Source organism: Mustelus asterias, chromosome 25 (genome assembly GCF_964213995.1).
Source record: "Mustelus asterias chromosome 25, sMusAst1.hap1.1, whole genome shotgun sequence".
Taxonomy (NCBI): Eukaryota; Metazoa; Chordata; class Chondrichthyes; order Carcharhiniformes; family Triakidae; genus Mustelus; species Mustelus asterias.
In genome coordinates this window covers 10,150,454-10,171,189 of record NC_135825.1, presented here as the reverse complement: position 1 = coordinate 10,171,189, position 20,736 = coordinate 10,150,454, and the positions used below count along the sequence as shown (strand labels likewise).

Below are 20,736 nucleotides of genomic sequence, written 5' to 3'. Positions count from 1 at the left end.
CCATTATAGGGATAAGAAGTCTGGGTAGAGGTGCATGATCGCAGATACATGCATCAATGCACAAGCCCCAATTCACATAGGCCATCAGATCGCAGAAAGTACATTTAGTTGAGTTATCCCTTCCCCCTTGCGAGAAAAGGAATCAAGTGTCATTTTACATTCCTTACTGAGGGAATACTCTCATCTGAAGCGGTCAGGCTGTCCCATTCGGGAAGCTGCAGTCTTAATGCTCGATTGCAGATACTTCTTCAAACTTGTGTAGATCCACCTCTTTGCAGTGAAATGATTAAATAAACTTAAATCTGCAAGAATATAGCTTCACCACCTGCAGAAAGTGAAACAATGAATTGTAGATGCTTCAGACTAATATTTTATTTGTTAAGTCAGCAGTATTGGGTTATTCTGTGCTTAATGCACATGGATGTCTCAAAATTTAAGGTTAGTGATTTATATAACAAATTGTTTGATGGGGGATTATAAATTACAAACTTAACAGCCCCATTTATCCTAATTACCCTGATGTAAATTAATATAATTATAATTTTCTTTACAATTTACAAATCTGCAAAATTATACAAAAATACAATTGGTTGCCTGATAAATAAAAACTATAAGTTGAGGGCAAACGGTGCAAAATTAATTTCATCTGTTGCACAACAGGCTCCAAAAAGGCCACATACTCAAATTGTTGTACATAATACAAGGTGGAGATTCAAGGTTCGGTTGAACAAGTGAATGCGATAGAAGAACAGACAGTAAACATGGATTTGCAACACCGCACTTCCAATTTTGACTTCTGATTTCCAATTCTGTTCTGACATGTCTTTGACCTCACTCATCTTTCTTTCATAAGGAGGGGTTTGCCAGGACATGGCTCCAGTGCCAAGCAGACGATGTACATACAATGTGCTATCAGCAAGGTTCACAGTGGCAGCTTTTGTCAACCTTCCAGCCCCACAGTTGCACCTGAGCGTCAACACTCACTGCTACCCCGGGCGAGTGATCGGTTCTCCTGCTGCAGGGTAGGACAGCATTAGCATGCCTTCTTTGCATCTATGAGTTGTATTCCTTCAAATGAGCAGTTATAAGCAGCAAAATTTAACTTGCAGGTGCCACTCAGCCTGCGAGGACTAACTAGCTTCAAATTTACCATTGTTAACTGGTAGTCCATTGCTAGCTCTAGAGAACCTAATACGCCTTCTGTAAAAGAGTTGCCCCTGACATTTAGGCGCAACCAACAGGTGGATGCGCTGCAAAATAACAACTAAGATCAGCTGTTGAAATAAATGGATCATAATCAGGGCAAGCATGGGAATTAAGGAATTCTTCAACAGTGGTTGCTATACTGCCCAATGTGTCAGGTTGCACCGAAGCACAATGCCACAGTTCCAAAAGACACAAAATGTACAAAGATTTGAAACTACAACTTCCTTTACAGAAAATGGCATCAAGGTCAGCTCAGTCAGCATTCACTTGTGTAACAAGAACCATTTGTTGGTTTTATTCTCAAGTGAGGATACTAATCAGTTCGATCACTGATAAACTCTAAAGCCTTGACAACCTCTAACCCCAGTCCTCAATATTTTATATCCACCCAATCCCAACCCAAACTGAAATAAAAATCAGTAATCACATTTCCAAGGTGCAGCCAAGTGACAACTGCACTCTCATTAAAAATGAGAATAAATCCAACTGAGCTCATCTCAGAGCTATAGTTAGGAACTTAATTTGCCCAAGGTATACATTTAAAAACTGTATACAACAGAAAAACTGACAATACATAAAAATAAAAATTGGGAAAGGATTAAAACAAGCTTGAATTCTGAATGTAAATTGCACCCAACAACAAATAAAAGCACTTACTACGCCAATCCAAAATTCAATTAGCTGTAAGAAAATGAATTTTAATTGAGAAAGCCAAAAACTATTAACTATATCTCTATAATAATCTGTGCGGAATGGTGATCAGCTGAAGTGGGAATTTGCAGTTGCTAACATTTTTGCAATACGTGACAGTTGGGTTTATTAACTTGTCTGAGGGAGAAAGGAGGAAGTTTCCAATGTGTTCTGAAGTTGATGGGAGCTTTTTATTCCTGCACAGCTCTCACGCTGAGCCAGTCACTTGAGCACAGTATGACTCGCTGACTCCAGTCCACATGATGCGGCCCGTAGCAGGTTAAAAATTCGATGACGCAAAGCACAATGTTACTCGTGTTAATAAACCAAAACCATTAGTAGCCGGGATTTAAGAGGAAACTTGGATCCCATGGTATTTTTCCAAATAAATCACCACCCGAATGAGATTGGGAAGAGAACCAAATCAATTTTCCTCCTCCTCTTGGATTGCTCTCAATTTTGAACCAAATTTAAATTCAATATCTGGTCCATGTCTCATGCTGCAAAATATTTATTAACAGCTTTTGAATAGATTCTGAGGGCCAATAGGAAGGTATGTTTCTGTCCATAGACCATATACCCCCACACTCACCGATGACCATATGCCTCCAAGCTCCCTGATGATTAGACTGGCACCAGGATTCCTATTATACAGGCAGCACCAAAATCACTTCTTTGATAAATTGGTGTTTTTTAAACTCAGCAAGTCTGATTTAGAATGAACTGCCTGAAAGGCTGGTGGAGACAGATTCAATTTCTCAACTGGGGAATAATTTAACGGTTACAGAGAGAGCAGTGGAATGCGGTTAATTGGGTAGTTTTTCCAAAGAGTGGGTGCAGGCATGACAAGTCAACTGGCCTCCTTCTGTGCTGGGGAACAGAAATTCTTCCTGGAAGCAAACATGGAGAATCCAACTGCAGTGCATTGGAAAGTTGTTAAACAGCTGCTGAGCGCACCAGGAAATCAAAAGCTTTGAAGCAGCACTTTCTGGTATTAACAAGTGGGTATCAGAAATAGTTCTAACAACTTGCACCAATATTTTTGTCATTAATTTGCTGAATTTAGAGTTCCCTTTTCTCCCAACATTTTAGGAGCCTGTAAAATTATCAACGAAAGAGCTAAACACCCAGCATCCTTTGAAAACATTTAAAAAGGCAGGCCATTAGCGCTAGCAGCCAATTTACTTCTTAGCCACAGATCATTTGGGGTTGACACAGTGGTTAGCACTGCTGCCTCACAGCTCCAGGGACCCGGGTTCAATTGTGGACTTGGGTGCCTGAGTGCGAAGTTTGCACGTCCTCTCCGTGTCTGCACGGGTTTCCTTCGGGTGCTCCGGCTTCCTCCCACAGTCCAAAAATAGGTGGATTGGCCATGCTAAATTGCCCCCGAGTGTCAGGGGGATTGGATTAGCAGGGTGAATTTGTGGGGTTATGGGGATTGGGGATAGGGCCTGGGTGCGATTGTCGGTGGTGCAGGCTTGATGGACCAAATGGCCTCCTTCTGCACTGTAGGGATTCTATCGACTCTATCTGAAATTAGACTGCCCTAACAAATTAAATTAGTCAATTAAATCAACAAGGAGCTTTGTCATAATGTAGCTTGCAGAATGCAAAAGATGACATTTTCCCTATTTTGAGATAATTAGATTATACAAAAACAATTGGATGCAAGGAGCAAAACTCAGCAGGAACTTGAACGTAAACTCTGGAATTGTGGATGGCTATTGAATATACTGAATACTGTGGGATAAGCCTCTGTTTTGTTTACAGCATCAACAATATATAAAGCTCATGGGAAAAAAGATAGCTTCAGCCATTGCTGCAGCAAGGTAACTAACACATCACCCAAGTGTCATACTCAAACTGGTAGAACGGATGAACCTTAGTAAAGCCAGAATGTATCGCTGCTAGGTGGGTCACACAAATTATCTAACTGGAACTTGTATAAACAACTTTGTATCGAAACCACCTTTTGTACACCATGGAAATCAAGTCAGAATGAAACCAACGTATTAAAAGTCCTCAGCCCAAATGAAGCTTTTAGAATTAAATCTAGGGACAGCAGGTCTTTGCACTATTTTACTTCCCTGGATGTTTCACTGCAACAGAAAATAGTGATTTTTTTTGTGTTTCCTTAATGTGCTTCTTTTTGTCACAAGTTGGCCTCAGTAGCTGCATAGGATTTCCCACATCCAACTGCTAATCTGCTAGGCAAAAGGGTGACGCTGCACAGATTCAAAGTTAAGGGTTAGATTGCAAACATAGACTATTAACAATAGTCTAATAAACAATGGCTGTTTGTCCTGGCAGATCACTAGCTGCCCAGCTGCAATTTTTCCAGCACATTCCATCGGTGTTTAGGGGTAAAACAGTAGCCAATAGATTCCTCAGTCTCTCGGATTCGCTTCTGGAATCGGCAGCGATCCCGGGCGTACTCTTCCCAGGGGCCTTTACGGATTTCTTCACTGCTCACATAATGTACAGTGACTTGCTCATCAAAGGCAACCTAAATTAAAGAGACAAAAAATGGTTTTAACTATTATAAAACGCCGAATACCAAAATAATAGCTGCAGAAAAACAGTTTCCAACTTAATTATCTTCTGTAGTACATCACCAACAATTCATTAAGCGGCAGCAACGGCCTAGAGAAATTGATTCATTAAAAAATAGCTCAGACAATTGAGAATCTAAATCTCCCTCGACAAGAGTATCTCAAATTATTACCAAAATTAGCCAAGATAGGCAATAACCACTGAAAAAAGTTAGGATTTAAACTGGCTTCAATTTAGCAACTCAAGTTTAATAAACTGCTTAATTCCAATTGCCTAGCATGAATTATTTGGATAATCTTTGATTTATATACTAGAAAACAAAAGGCAGTACTGAGATCTGGCAACGCTATTACAATGAAAAGATAGCTGAATTGGAGTGCTTCACTAGTAAAGTGGCCAATATATAAGCCATCTTACTACTGAAACCCTATTTCTGGAAGAATACTGGAACTCTGCTGCAGCAAAGCAATTCTTATCCTTCAGCAACATCCCATTTAAAATCAATTTTCTTCATTTTACACTTGAATCAATTCAAACAAGGACTCCACTGTATTGTATATGGAAGCAGTACAATTGTGCTTTCAACATTGATTATAACTAAATTGGTTGCTTGGTTACAACAGTCCACAGATAAAACTGTATCCAAGAACAGTAGAATGAAATGTTTTCATTGGGCACTGCCATGACAGAGAACACAAACGTGATGTATGTATAAATCAGATGAGGTCTTGGCACAAGTTGCCGCTTGTAATTTAGGTAAATACTGATGGCAGACCACCAGATTCCCCACCATTGGCATATTCTCACATTCCCAAACAATAAGAGGTCACTCCCTTTGTACACCAGCATCAATGACACTGTGCATGCTTTGATGGTCTGTGAAATTACATGAGGATGTTGGGTCTCTGTCATGTGTCATGGAAATATTAGGGAAATTCAAGAAACTGGAATATATACCGTGGGTTATTTTCTGGTCATATATTTTAACCTGTGGGAATATGTGAGCAAGATAATTAAGGCTGGGAATGCATGACTGTGTGAATAGAACCAGTGCATTTCATATGGTAATCAGCCTAGCAACACGGCAAACAGATGTTTACCCAGGGCAATTCAGTAACAATGGACACAGAACACGATTCAAAGAGATGCAAGGTGCGAAAGAAAGGCATCATAGGAAAGATAAAGTGAATTTACTTTGCATCTAAACTCAAAGCTAAAAGAGAAAGGTAATTAAGTTTGAGAGAGGGCTGTTATAAAGAAATTCACGATGTGGAGATGCCGGCATTGGACTGGGGTAAACACAGTAAGAAATCTCTCAATACCAGGTTAAAGTCCAACAGGTTTATTTGGTAGCAAAAGCCACTAGTTTTCGGGGTGCTGCTCCTTCGGAAGCTAGTGGCTTTTGCTACCAAATAAACCTGTTGGACTTTAACCTGGTGTTGAGAGATTTCTTACTACAAAGAAATTCAGTCAGATAAGGGATTGATCAAAGGAAAAAACATATTTAAGGGGATACCAAAACCTATGCAGGAGAGCGGATTTTAGACTGCACCCAAGAGCAGGAATAGCTGTTTAACCCCCAGCAACCAGCATGTGAAGGAAGCCCAATTTGAAAAGCAAGCTGCTGTTTTACCTCAGAAGCAAGCTGGATTTTTGATCTTAAAATTTACACAGTGCAATGGAGCAGATTGGGGAGAGTTAGCTCTGAAGGCACTAAAAATTGTTTGGAACTATGTAAAGAGTGACACTTTGTAAATCCGTTGTCTTAGTTAAGTGCACTTCAATTTTACTTTATTGTTTTTCCTTCTAGTTTCTAAATAAACATTTACTTTGAGAGAGACAATTTTGGGATTTCCAACCTCTGCTTATACGACAAATTACAAAAACAGCTGAGGGCAGTTGTTTCAATTTTCCCCTCAGAGTTGAACTCAGCACCAGCCATACCCATAACACCTTTTAGTCTGCCTCAGTGAATGAATTTCATAGAATCCCTACAGTACAGAAGGAGGCCATTCAGCCCATTGAGACTATACTGACCACATCCCACCCAGGCCCTATTCCCGTAACCCCACACATTTACCTGCTAATCCCCCTGACACTAGGGTCAATTTACCATGGCCAATCAACCTAACCTGCACATCTTTCGATTGTGGGAGGAAACCGGAGCACCCGGAGGAAAACCACGCAGACACGGGAGAAAGTGCGAACTCCACACAGACAGTGACCCGAGGCTGGAATTGAACCTGGATCCCTGGCGCTGCGAGGCAGCAGTGCTAGCCCACTGTGCCGCCTTACAGATACCTGTAACATTTGACAGCAAACTAAATTAATGGAATGGAATGCAAGCCAGCAACCCCATAATAGCAAAACAAGGATGGTGCTTCAATCTGGTGGATTAGACAAAAATACTTAAGCAGACTGATCAATAGCATATGGAAAGTGCAAAAACCTGCATGTGGAGAATGGTTACATAGCACTCCATAAATAGTGAGCAAATAGAGTCAAAAAGATCTTAGCCATTTAGCAAACTCAAATGAAAATGCATATTTAGCCAATGAAGACAGCAGATTCCAAAATTAAACAAAAAACAGGATGATTTGAAGATTGAGAACAAGGGTGGCCTACAACAGAGAACTCAAAAGCGAGAGCTCTGCACCTCATGCACTAAAGTAGTCCAGGAGGGAGGTATTATTTAAATGAAATAAAGATAATGTACATAGAAAATAAAGCTTGGGCAAAAGAATCGCTACCTGTCAACAGATCAACGCTGTGGCAACAACACTCAGCAAATAAAACATAGCAAGCACATCAAAGGTTAATACTGGGCCAAGAAAATCCTCCATTGATGTGGCTCTAATTGGATTACTATGTATAGTATTTCCAGATAGACAAGTCTTAGAGAATAGCTGAGTAATTTGAAGCATTTTGCTTACTGCTGCTAAGTTAGTAAGCAAACAGAAGAACAGGTAAAGCTGAATGAGCAACTTCTTACAGTCCTGAATTAGTCACAGCACAGTAATCAAGTGCATTAATGCAAATTCTATACATTAATGGGTTCCTAACGAAGTCACACTACATAATGGGTCTTTGATTGCGGTCACTGCAATCACTGTTACTTGTATTTGCAAGTTTAACAATGACATCACCTTAAAATAATTAGAAATATACCAAACTTTGTTTTTTGACTGTAATTCTAATATAAAAAGGCTATCTCAGCTATTGAAAGGAATACAGAAGAGAACCAGCAGAATGGTTGAGCTGATAGTGGGATCATGCAAATTCTGTTTACTCTGTCTGGAAAAGGTCAAGAACCCATATGATTTTACAATTCTAAAGGAGCTAGATCAGGCTTGTCCAATTTTTCAAGAAGGTATTTTTCCTCACTCAAGGGGCCGATGATGTGGAGATATCGGTGTTGGACTGGGGTGGGCACAGTAAGAAGCCTCGCAACATGGCTACCATCAACACCGCAAACCACCAGCTCAAAGTGGAGAGGATCTCCAAGAAAATCATGCATATCGACATATACATCAAGTTTCTACAAAGAAACATGTTGGACTTTAACCTGGTGTTGTGAGACTTCTTAAGGGGATGATGAGCCAATTTCAGAAAGTTATGGCTTGGCACAAAATTAAAGAAGCAGCTGGCTTGTGCAAGGAACAACTTCTAAACAAAAACATAAAAAAAACTAAGACTCGTTCATTTGAAATGAGGGTAGTGAGTCCAGCACACACAGTGCGAGTTAGACTGCGTATTGGTGCGTGGGAGGGTGAATGTGAACTCCAACTAGGAGTGAGCCAGACACACAGCCACCCTCCTCACACAGCCATAAATATAGTTAACAACAAACATTAGGTATCAGCATTGAATATTTACAGTAAAATGTCAGTAATACATATGGCAGGACATTCCAATCTTCAAGACAATTTGGATCCTGCTGTGACAGACCATCTTAATTGAAAATGCACCTACTGATTGGTTCAGGGGCAGTGAGAGAAAACCACTCAGACACTCATCTTCCCACTGCCCTGCTCCCACCGCCACTCAACAACCATTGATTGGGGAGTTGTGATGCGAAGGGAAGAGACCTGGAGCGACGTCAGGGGCCAAACTGCAGGAACAGAGACCTCATGTGTCCCACTATCTCCACAAACTTACAGCTGCCCGTGTTTGCTGCTCCTGTAATCACAGCTCATTTCTCTCCCAAATATAGGAGCAGCAAGGCCTGCGACTGGAGGAGCAACCTCTTCAATTATCTTTAAACTCACTGACAAATGGCCATTTGAACAATGGTGGTCCACAATGAGCAGCTTTGCAGGCTACAATGCAACCCATGGATTGGAGAAGACTGGGCCAGATAATGTAGACCACAACAGGCTGATTAACCTTGTCCGGAAAAAGTAAAATCTGAAGGCAGGGCTTGTTTTTGAAGGGGGTTAAATTCAATATTATTCAATGAGCGAGCAGTCAAACTATGGAATAGAATCCCCAGGAGATGGTGGACGCTGATAAGTACCAACAAGTTCAAATTGGTTAGGTTTCTTCAGAAAGTAACATTTTAAAAATACACTCAAACATGACATTATAATAGGATGCATGGGAGGAATGAGAGACAAGGCTTTCCAAATTGAGAATTTCCTCACCTCATATGGGTCACTTGTAGAATAATTAATATGATATTAATTGCTGTTAGCTAACAACTTTAATATTAGTGCATCATGGCAGATGACAGCCAGATAGACCCTGGTCTTCATTCTTCTAGCAATTCTGATGTACCCATGGAACACATCCAATAAAGCAAATATATTTTTGCTGCTCCCAGGTCAACGTGACACTGGCAACACATTTGTCACCTTAAGAGTTGTCCTAAGCAATTGGTTGCCACAACGGTGATATGTTAGGGAATTTCACGAACTTGACAGGGTGATAACTGAATGATAAATAATCTTGAGCTTTTCAACTTGAAAGGTAAAAGCCAAGAGGTCACTTTAGAAGGGCAGATAGTAAAAAGGAAAAGCGATCTGTAAGATTACTTGAGACTAAGCTGCAAATAGGCCAATAGATCCTCATTGATAAATGGCAAAATTAAGACAAACATCTGGGAATTCTTCACACTACATGGCACCACAAGGCAATGAAGAGGAAACCTAGGACAAATAAAGCAGTTGGGTGCCACAATAGGATAGCAAGGTCTTTCTTAAAGGTGAGCCAAGGCAGGTTGAACGACCTTCCTGATCTTCCAAACCCCTGCACAGCAAACTGCAGCAGTAGAAACACACACAGACACACACACAGCAGGGATAAGATGGTTGCAGTGGCTCAGTAAAACAGCTGCATCAGACAGAAAACAAAACAAACACAATCTGTCCCTGGTCAGTGCTCAGACAGTTGATGTCAGCTGGCTGTAACAGGACACAATGGTTCCTGGAATTTTAGGGAGAGCAAAACTCGCATTCAATAGTCCACCTTGCAACAAACCAGGGAAAGCTGCACCAAGAAATAGACAATTAAAATACAATCTTAGAAAGAGTGCTTGTACAAAGTAACAAGGTGAGCCACTGAAATATATGGAACAATACTCTGGTATGAGTTGTCAATTTCCAGACAGACAAGGCTTAGAGAAGAAATATCTCAGTAATTTGAAGAATTTTGCTTGCTGCCAGCATGTTAATAAGCAAACAGAAGGGCAGGTAAAGCTGGATGAGCAGCTGGACCCGATCCCCCGCCCTAACCCCATAACCCCTTATATTGGTCATGACTTATCCACATAACCTATACATCTTGGACATTGAGGGACAATTTACCATGGCTAAGCCACCTATCTTGCACATCTTTGGACTGTTGGGGAAAACCGGAGGACCCAGAGAAAACCCATGCAGACACGGGGCGAATGTGAAAACTCCACACAGTCACTAAAGGCTGGAATCGGACACGGGACCCTGGTTTTGAGGCAGCGATGCTAAGTAATGTGTCACCATACTGCACATATGGTTATATGGTTAGCCCAGTTTAGTTTCTGGTCAATGGTAGCCCCCCTCAGGACATTGGCAATGTCATTATGTTTCAATGGGCAATGGCTAGATCCTCTCTTGCTGGAGGTGTTCACTGTTTGGCACCCATGCGGTGCGAATCTAACCCACCGTTTGCCAGCCAAAATCTGGATATTGTCCAGGTCTTGCTACATTTGGACACTTACAGCTTCAGTATCCGAGGAATCGTAAATGGCGCTGAACATACAAACATCCCTACTTTTGGCCTTATGATGGAAAGAAGTTAATTGATGAAGCAGTTGAAGATGCTTGGACCCAGGACACTACCGGGGAACTCATTGACTCTAGTTTTGCTGGGGCTCCTTTATGGTAAACTTGGTCAAATGCTGCCCTGATGTCAAGGGCAGTCACTCACCTCAGGCATTCTGCTCATTTGTTTATGTTTTAACCAAGGCTGTAATGAGGTCTGGAGCGGAGGGAACCCAAACTGAGCAGCCGTGAGCAAGCTTTTGCCAAGTGTCACTTTGATAGTGCTGTTGATGACCCCTTCCATCATTTTACAGATGAGATGGCAATTGGCTGGGTTGGACTTGTCCTGCTTTTTGTGTACATGACGTACCTGGTCAATTTTCCTACTACCAGCTAGGTGCCAATGTTGTAGCTGCACTGGAACAGCTTGGCAAGGGGCGCAGCAAGTTCTGGAGCACAAGTCTTCAACACTACTGCCGGTATATTTTCAAAGCCTTTGCAGTATCCAGTGCCTTCAGCCGTTTCTTGGTATCATATGGAGTGAATCAAATCAGCTGAGATGGATCATCCATTCAGCATTTCTGGCTGAAGTCACAAATGCTTCAGCCTCATCTTTTCCACAGATGTGCTGGGCTCCTCCATCACGGGGATTAGAGATACTTGTGCAGCCTCCTCCTCCTCCAGTGATGAGTTCAATTGTTCATCACCATTCATGGCTGGATGTGGCAGGGCTGCAGAACTTAGATCTGGTCAGTTGGTTGTGGAATTGCTTAGCTCTGTATTATCTGCGGTTCATGATGTTTGGCATGCAAGTAGCCCTGTGTTTAAGCTTCACCAGGTTGACACCTCATTTTAGGTCTGCCTAGTGTTGCACCTGGCATGCCTTCCAGCACACTTTATTGAACCAGGATTGATTCCTTCTCTTGGTGGATGATATGCCTGACATTATGTTAGTTTGTCATTTAGTACAATTCTGCTTGCCTCATGGTTACCCATTTGCTAGATCTGTTCAAAATCTATCCCAATTAGCACGATGGGAGTGTCACATAACACGATAAGGGCACCCTCAAAGTGAACACGGGACTTCATCTCCACAGGACTATGCAGTGGTCACACTTACCGATACCGTCATGGACAGATGTAACTGCATTTGAGGATGAAATCCAGTTTTTTTCCCTCACCAGCTGCTGCACCCCTAGTCTAGCAGTTGTGCCATTTAGGACCCGGGCAGCTTGGTCCGTGGTTGTACTACCGAGCCAATTTTGGTGACAGTTCTCCCACCCATTATGTGCCCACGCCACCGTCAGTTAATCCTCCACATGGAGTTCGACATGGAGTACTGATTCATCAGCCGAGGGGGAAAATGCTACATGGCAAACAGGTTTCCTTGCCCATGTTTGACCTGGTGCCATGAGACTTCATGGGGTCTGGAGTCGACATTGAGGACTCCCAGGGCAACTCCTTCCCCTCTGCATACCACTGTGCTGCCACGCCTGCCAGCTCTGGCCTGCTGGTGAGAGGGGACATACCCAGGAATAGTGATGGTGGCGTCTGGCACATTTTCTGTAAGGTTGTTGTTTGACTCATCTGTGAGACAGTTCTCTCAATTTTGGTAAGAAGGATTTTGCAAGACCGACAGGGCTGGGTTTGCTGTTTTCATTTCCAGTGTCTACATCGATGTCGCTTGGTCCATCCAGTTTCATTCTTTTGTGTTTCCTTTATAGCAGTTTGGTACAACTGAGTGCTTGCCATTTCAGAGGGCATTTAAGAGTCAACCATATTGCTGTGGGTCTGCCCCAGTATAATAAGTAAAGCACCTATCTAAAAGTCAGTGCAAGATTGGTTGTGTGCAGTTACAGCTGCAATATACTTTATTCAAGAATGACAAAATTTCACAAGATTTCAGTTTGCCAGAAGTTACAATGTAGTTGCCAGTACTGGCCACGCAGTCAGTACTGTCTTGACAACAGGCAACTACAAATTACTCAAATAGCTCAGACTGTCCAATTCAAGTGATTGAATTAAAAGTTCTAGAGGTTTACAACTTGCTCTCTGAATACCTAGTAGATTACGGCATTGAGCAACATGACAGAGGCTGATGACTAACGAGAAATGCTGCAACACCAAAGCAATCAACGATCATAAACGCAATCAACTGAAAGATTGTCAGAGCACAAGCCGTCAGATGCCTTTTTACTCTGAGAAAACTCATCTAGTGATGACTCTGCAGGTATTATAGGAGGCTGTGTAATTGAAAAGAAATCCAGGATTACAGATATGGAGCACCCAAACTTCTATACATGCTGTTATTTGACGGAACGTATGCATTTTGTACAATTAAGAACCAATAGTTGGAATACAAAGCATTAATTTCCTCCCCAAGTGAGCACAAATGTAACAAATTTGACTAATCAAATTGAACTGTGATTCGGGGGAGTAGAAGAACACTATCCTTTCAGATGAGTTTGGGAATCAAATTTCAGGCTGGGTCTCTGTCCCATGAACTATTTGGTTTTGAAAATTACAGGATAAATATCAAAGCCTGCATTTGATGAGCTGATTTTCAAGCTGGTCTGAAACCCCTGTTGGTTCGAGTTACTCGCATGACATCTCATTCCTATTAATAATTCACACTATTACTGTTACGTGGAGTATTTATGGAATGAAAGCAGTCCCCACCACCTATAATACTCTTAAGAAGCCCTGCATGTTTCAACCTGCAGTTGGTCCATGACATGCATCTCATGTTCTGTAACAATGAATAAAAAAATTAGAAGCTAAGTTCCTGTGAAAGACGGGGCCTCAAATATGAGCATCTTTTAAAATGGGTGGGGTGCACAAGTTAGAAACTCACCCTAATCTGTTAACAGCAGCGTGGCATAAAACAAACTAAAACTACCCAGTTTCCCGGAATCCTGAGGGTGTTGATAGAATAGTTTATGCATAATGAAACTAAAAGAATCTGACTATCACTTGCAGTTTCATAAGTGGCTACATTACAGGAAATTGCATGGCAATAAATACCAAGCTTTATGTTCACATTATAAGTCATCTCTTCATAATAGCTCTGACAAATACAATTGGAAGGAACGTAAACCAAATTCTCAAATGGGATCTAGAATTCTACAGCCATTTGCCTTAGACTTGCATGGATTGAGAAGAGAGACAGACAAAAACTAGCCTTTGTTTAAAAATGACTGCAAAGTTAGTGCCTATGTCAACTTCCTGTTTCCCAGGTCATTATAAAAGCAGTGTTACAACAGGCACAATTTTGAAATATGCAGGTGTAAAATATATTCCATAAAGTATTACAAACAGGCTCCATTGAGGTGGAGATTCATAATCCTGGAGCCACAATGCCCCTCCCAAACAGGCTCTGCATAAACACTCTACTGATTCACCAGGTCCATAAAAATGTTTTGTAGAACACCACCCAGCCCTGCAGTACACAAATATTGTGAAGCAAATCAATAATCAAACCCATACCCAAAATGCTGAGAAACTTGTGAAAGAGTCAAATATATTAGACACCAAGCAGATCAAAACTAATAAGCCATTCCCAAAAGGTGGTATGAAAGGTTGCACTGGAATGATTTTTACATATAATACTGATAGCCACCTTAAAACTAACCACCAAATGAGCTCATGCTCATTCCTCTAACCTTCTTCAAAGTCTGGAAACTGATGATGAGTCAATTTCTGTCAAAATAATGCCAGAATTCCAATTAAGACTCTGGATTAAAAGCCCTCGAAAGACCACATGAAACATTGAAGCTGGATCGCATCTCAGCATCAACGTACAAATCACCCAATGGCACATCTTCATGGAATCACAGAAACCCAACACCAGCAGAAGCAGGCCATCCAGCCCATCAAATCTGCACCAACTTCCTGATTGAGCATCCCACCAACACCCTGTGCCCATAAATTTACTCCACTAGTCCTCCCTAACCTGCACATTTTTGGACACTGAGGGGCAATTTTACCATGGCCAGTCAACCTAACCTACACATGTTTGGAATGTGGGAGGAAACCGGAGCACCCGGAGGAAACCCACACAGACGTTGGGTGAACGTGCAAACTCCACACAATCACCCGAGGCTGGAATCGAACCCGGGTCCCTGGCACTGTGAGGCAGCAGTGCTGACCACTGTGGCAGCGCTCTGCCCCAAATATCTTCTGCAGACATTCCCAAGCAGCTTAAGCAGTTGCTTGAAGTACTATCGAACAACTTTTGATTCATAGTATAATTCAACCAGAACTACAATAGGAATTGCTCATGAGTCAGATATTGTAAAGTTAACACAAATGTAAAGTTAATGCCACATTCAGTGGCCTCACAAATTTAGTGGCAATGGCACTAGAAGCAATATCACCAACTTTTCCATTGCATGTCCATATCCTGAGAACAAATCGAGCATTAGGCGACTGTCAAAATTAAAGGCAATTACTGGGATTTCAGCAAAATATACCTGATGCCTGTTAGTAGGTAAAGTGCTTATCTATTTTTCCTGCTTGTCTACTAGGCATTATTCAGCTTTTCAGGAACATAAATAAGAGAAACAAATTTGGGTTTTATTCTCTTTAACCTCTCCAATGATCCCACAAGTGGCGAGTAAAGTTTGTGTCCAAATGGCAGGCAATGATCATCTCCAACAAAGTAGTCTAATCACCTGCCCTTGATATTCAATCACATCATCATTGATTCCCTGGCACTGCATAATTTTTTTCATGGCTGCTCGAGGTAGGGAGATGGATATTCTGTGGTGCATGGATTACTCTCCAGATCCCTAAATTACCTCCACTTTTCTACACGGATGTAGGTGCAACAACAGTTCAAACTGCTTGACATCATTCAGGACAAGGAGGCCTGCTTCATGGGTATATCACAGACTAGCCTAAACTCCCTCCAGCACTGGTAAACAAACCATAGCTGTTGGCGGTACCACCTACAGGATGCAGGGAAACAAATATGGTTCTTTCACATCACCTCCTCAACCCTTGAACTCCACTGCCAGAAATCACATAAAAGACAGCCATTTAGCCCATCAAGTCCGCAATGGCTGAAAGAGCAACTCAGTTAGTCCCACTCCCCTATGATGACTTTCTCACTTCAGGTAGGAAAAGGTAACACTACCACCTCCAAGGTCAGACATCCCCCTGATGGGATGTGTATTACCAATATCTTCATGGTCACTGACTCAAAGTGACAGAAATCTCTAACAGCTTGCGGAAGCACAATCGCCATACAAGTTGACAGTCCACCATCAGCTTCTCAAGGGCAACCAAGGATGGCAAATAAATGCCAGCGAATGGATTTTTAAAAATTCTCTCACCTCTTTCCCCTATGCAGACAGCCAGTGCTATGGTAGATGGACAGTAAAACTGCTCTAATTGTACAATGAGAATACACTGCAGATAACCTAAGTTTTTGAAGAGTCCAATGTACTATTCGAGCTTTTCACAGACAAATAGAGTGGAGCACAAATATTTCATACACACTCCTGTGACAATTACTGAACAATGTGGATGAAAGTGAAGGCAAAATGTACTTTTAGAACCAGCAAAATCATGAATAAAGATTATCTTTAAATTAAGAGAAAGGATACCAAATGTTATACATCTCAATTCACAGCTATGGGTGTGTTGATGTGTGGGGGAAGCAACAAGCAGAGAAAGAAATATGAACACTAAAAAACAACTTGATATTAGACTTGCCCTATTGTTTTATGGTAGCTGTTACAGGATTTGCAGGCTTAATGCTTGAAACTATATCCTATTACCCACAGAAAAATCCAGACAATTAAATTTTTAGTAAAGACAACAGGAACAAAAGCTTTATTGTAAAACAAGCTTATTAGCAAATCATTTCATATAATGTGAATATAACAACCCATTCAAATACCAGCATTAAACTATATTTGAACAGTATACATTTAAAATAATTGTGCAGCTGACTATAAAAGTCAATAAAGATGTATCTAGATATTATACACAACTATTTTTGTTAATTCGGCAGAGCTGTTACATATTTTTGTTATCTTGTGGGATTCAACAACTGGTAACACCAACCTGACCTTCAACTACATGATACCATGGGCTATACATGGCTTAAAATTGCACTGGCTGTTAGAGGTTGACACAGTAAGAGTTTTAACAACACCAGGTTAAAGTCCAACAGGTTTATTTGGTAGCAAATGCCATTAGCTTTCGGAGCACTGCTCCTTCGTCAGATGGAGTGGAAATGTTAGAGGTTGGCCATGGAATAATGTACAGTGCATAAATCCTCCATTTACACGGCTGTTTGACATATGAACATTAAAATTCATTACCTTTTTGGAGCACTTTTTTCCAGAAGCCAACTGGGCAAATGCTTTCTGAAGTTCTCCTTGAACTTCATCAGAAAACCCACTGTCCAGTCTATCCAAATCATCGCCATCTAGCACAAGAGTGCACACCAGACTGCTGGGGGCAACTTGACTCAAGTGCAGTTCTGGTGTCCATAGCAATGAGAAACTGTCAAACATGCTTCAGCATTTATTTAAAAAGGATGAATTTCCAGTATCAAGGGAGTGCAATGAAGGAAAATAAAATTCAGCGTAAAGGCAGCCTAAAAATGTTTTCTGTAGATCACTTTCAACAGCAGTAAATGCCTTGCTATCGCCTCCCCTTCAGACCTACTCCACCTAATTTTTTTTCTCAGATAGGTAGACACTCAGGCAGAGATACCATGCAACAGTTTCACAGATCTGTTCAGAGACAGCTGTTACATGAAAACCAAAGTCTGTATGATGTGTAAGATGTGGAAATGCTGGTGTTGGACTGGGGTAAACTCAGTAAGGAGTCTAACAACACCAGGTTAAAGTCCAACAGGTTTATTTGGTAGCAAACTCCACTAGCTTTCGGAGCGGAGCGCTGCTCCTTCATCAGATGGAGTGGAAATCAGATTTCCACTCCATCTGACGAAGGAGCAGCGCTCCGAAAGCTAGTGGCGTTTGCTACCAAATAAACCTGTTGGGCTTTAACCTGGTGTTGTTAGACTCCTTATTGATGTGTAAGAACCAAGCCCAATCGCATTCTCAAATACCCGACTGCTTATATAAGCTCCCAAGCATAGCTAGCAATTTTCTCTCTTACCAAGAATGCAGAGGCTGACTGTAAAGCTTTACTTAACTGCTAAACCAGGGATCATGTCTGTGACTGGACGGTTTAGTATTTGCCACGTGTTTAACAGGCATGTGTGAGCTAGAATTATTCAGCACCAAAGCACCACCTCATTTTCTTCCAAGACAAATTTGAATTAGTCAAACACAGCGTCCATTACCAATACCGGAGAGCAGTTTCTACTGCTTTTCCCAGACTGTTTGAAATTCACAATGTTGAAATGTGATCAATGCAGAAATTTCAGGAACTGTTGCGTTTTCTATCTATAGAATTGGATACCATTGTTCAAAACCTGTTAAGCCTCCTAAATTATCATAAATCCTCCATTTACACTGCTGTTTGACAAATGAACATTAAAATTCATTACCTTTTTGGAGCACTTTTTTCCAGAAGCCAACTGGGCAAATGCTTTCTGAAGTTCTCCTTGAACTTCATCAGAAAACCCACTGTCCAGTCTGTCCAAATCATCACCATCTAGCACAAGAGTGCACACCACAGACTGCTGGGGGCAACTTGACTCAAGTGCAGTTCTGGTGTCCACATTTTGCTGCGTCTTAATGCAGGCTTGGAAATTCATAAGGTTGTAGGGATCAGAGGTCCCTGCTAAAGAGTTCAACAATTCCTCATCGGTGTCGGAGAGCTCAGAACTGCCATCGCTGTCAAATCCATCATCGTCTGAGTCGCTATCCTCGTCTGAGTCGCTATCCTCGTCCTCCTCACTATCATCGTTACTACTGGGGATGTTCCCCAAAATGTAACCTATTGCCTTGTTGGAGCACTGAGGTCTGGGCATGGAATAGTAGTCTTCCTCTTCCCCAGCATCGTCCTCAGATTCATCACTGCTGCTCTCGTTGCTACTCCACTCATCGTCTTGCAAGGATGCACTCCCATCCTCAATATTAAGTTTGGGCATGGCTGAGTCAAGGTACAGCAGGGCTGCTTCTTCATTTTCCACACGGGTTTCCTTGTCCTTCGGGCCAGTACCTTCAGGGAAGGTGGGTGCAGGCTCAGGGGGCAGCTGGGTGCCCCAGCAGCCAGAGTGATGGTGCAGGGAGACTATGAGCTCCTCTTCCAAGCTGGAATAACCATAGTCCTGATCCAGGGTGACCTGCCCACCGCGCTGGGAACATTCTGGGGGCTTCTCCATTCTCTGGGTGGCACAAAGGGGCAGCTGGGGCCCCAGGCTGCTCCTCACCTGCTGCTGGAGGGTGACTCCAGGCCGCTCCAGGACCTCCAGGGGGTGGCACAGCACAGGCTGGCGGACTGGGGCCCCCCACGCCCGGCCCAGCAACAGCAGGCTGGGCAAGGCCGGGGCCCGAGGAGGGGAGGCTTGAGGCGGCTCCTCTTCCTCCTCCTGCTGTTGCTTCTCGGCGGCTGGCGCCCAGGGCCAGGCGGCGGCCCAGAGCGAGGGGCCCGGGCCGCCGCCTCGCATCTTATCCAGCAGAGGCCCCAGCAGGCCGCCCCCGCGGCCGGGAGCCGGCTCGCCCGCTTCGCGGTGGAAGAGAAGCAGGGCGGGCCTGTAGACAGCGGAGAGCAGCCTCATCCAAGGGCTCTGGTAAAGGGCGGGCTGGGCAGGGGGCTCCCCCGGGCCGCGGCCGCTGCAGGAGCCGGCGGCCCCGGGGGCTACGCTGTGAGGGAACAGGAGATCCCAATTCATGTTTAAAATGTAAAAAAAAACTTAAATTCGTGAGAGAAATTAAATTAAATTCTGTGACAGAAAATTTTTTAAAAATTGGACCGACCGAGCGACTTTTCCGCCGTTTAACTCAGTGGCTGAAGACGCCGCCGCCATTTTGTGGGTGAACGGGCTTCGGCGCCCAAACCGCGGAGTTACAGACAGCCCGGCAGCCGCAGGCCGCCCGGAGCCGCTGGGAGAGGAGCAGGAGATGGGGGAGATGAAGGTGGTGGTGGTGCTGATGATGATGTCGCTGCCAGGTCCCGCCGGCGCCGTCCGCCATCCCGTAACGCACACCACCCCGTCTGCTCTCCGCCATCTCCTGAGGCGGACTGAGGGGCGCCGCGGCCGCTCAGCGCCTATTTCGTCAGACAGCACCCCCCGCCGCCTCGCTGCTGCCACCTAGCCAGGAGGGCCGCCGCCAAGGGGGGAACTGCAACGCGAACGCCGCCCCAGCCCCTCGCCTCGCTGCTGCCACCTAGCCAGGAGGGCCGCCGCCAAGGGGGGAACTGCAACGCGAACGCCGCCCTCGCCCCCCCCCCCCCCGCCTCGCTACTGCCACCTAGCCAGGAGGGCCGCCGCCAGGGGGGAACTGCAAGGCACACTCCGCCCAGGCAGCGACACAGAAAAGTGAGTGTGTGAAAACTTAAGATTCCCTACAATGCAGAAGAGACCATTCGGCCCATAGAGTCTGCACCGACCCTCCGAAAGAGCACCCTACATATGCCCAATCCCCTGCCCTTTTTGGGCAGCACGGTGGCACAGTGGTTGGCACTGCTGCCTCACAGCACCAAGGACTCGGGTTCGATTCCCGGCTTGGGACAATGTCTGGGCGGAGTTTGCACATTCTCCCCATGTCTGTGTGGGTTTCCTCCGGCTTCCTCCCACAGTCCAAAGATAAGACCATAAGACCATAAGACATAGGAGCGGAAGTAAGGCCATTCGGCCCATCGAGTCCACTCCACCATTCAATCATGGTTGATTTCAACTCCATTTACCCGCTCTCTCCCCATAGCCCTTAATTCCTCGAGAAATCAAGAATTTATCAATTTCTGTCTTGAAGACGCTCAACGTCTCGGCCTCCACAGCCCTCTGTGGCAATGAATTCCACAGACCCACCACTCTCTGGCTGAAGAAATTTCTCCTCATCTCTGTTCTAAAGTGACTCCCTTTTATTCTAAGGCTGTGCCCCCGCGTCCTAGTCTCCCC

At 43.5% G+C, this 20,736-nt stretch overlaps 1 protein-coding gene across 1 annotated transcript; it reads right to left on the bottom strand.

Annotated features, from left to right (window-relative positions):
• Positions 1 to 347: 347 nt before the first annotated feature.
• LOC144511787 (protein phosphatase 1 regulatory subunit 15B-like) lies at positions 348 to 19,903 on the bottom strand. The gene is made up of 2 exons (XM_078242114.1): positions 18,220 to 19,903; positions 348 to 4,402 (listed from the first exon to the last, which is right to left on the bottom strand). Exons 1-2 carry the CDS (start codon positions 19,507 to 19,509, stop codon positions 4,211 to 4,213), a joined length of 1,482 nt encoding a protein of 493 aa, XP_078098240.1. The 5' UTR covers positions 19,510 to 19,903; the 3' UTR covers positions 348 to 4,210.
• Between the last annotated feature and the right edge of the window lie 833 nt (positions 19,904 to 20,736).

Coding starts and splice junctions, on each gene's coding strand:
- LOC144511787 (XM_078242114.1), bottom strand. CDS start 19,509: ATGAATTGGGATCTCCTGTTCCCTCACAGCGTAGCCCCCGGGGCCGCC. Junction 4,403..18,219: donor GAAAAAAGTGCTCCAAAAAG/GTAATGAATTTT, acceptor TCTTTAATTTAG/GTTGCCTTTGATGAGCAAGT.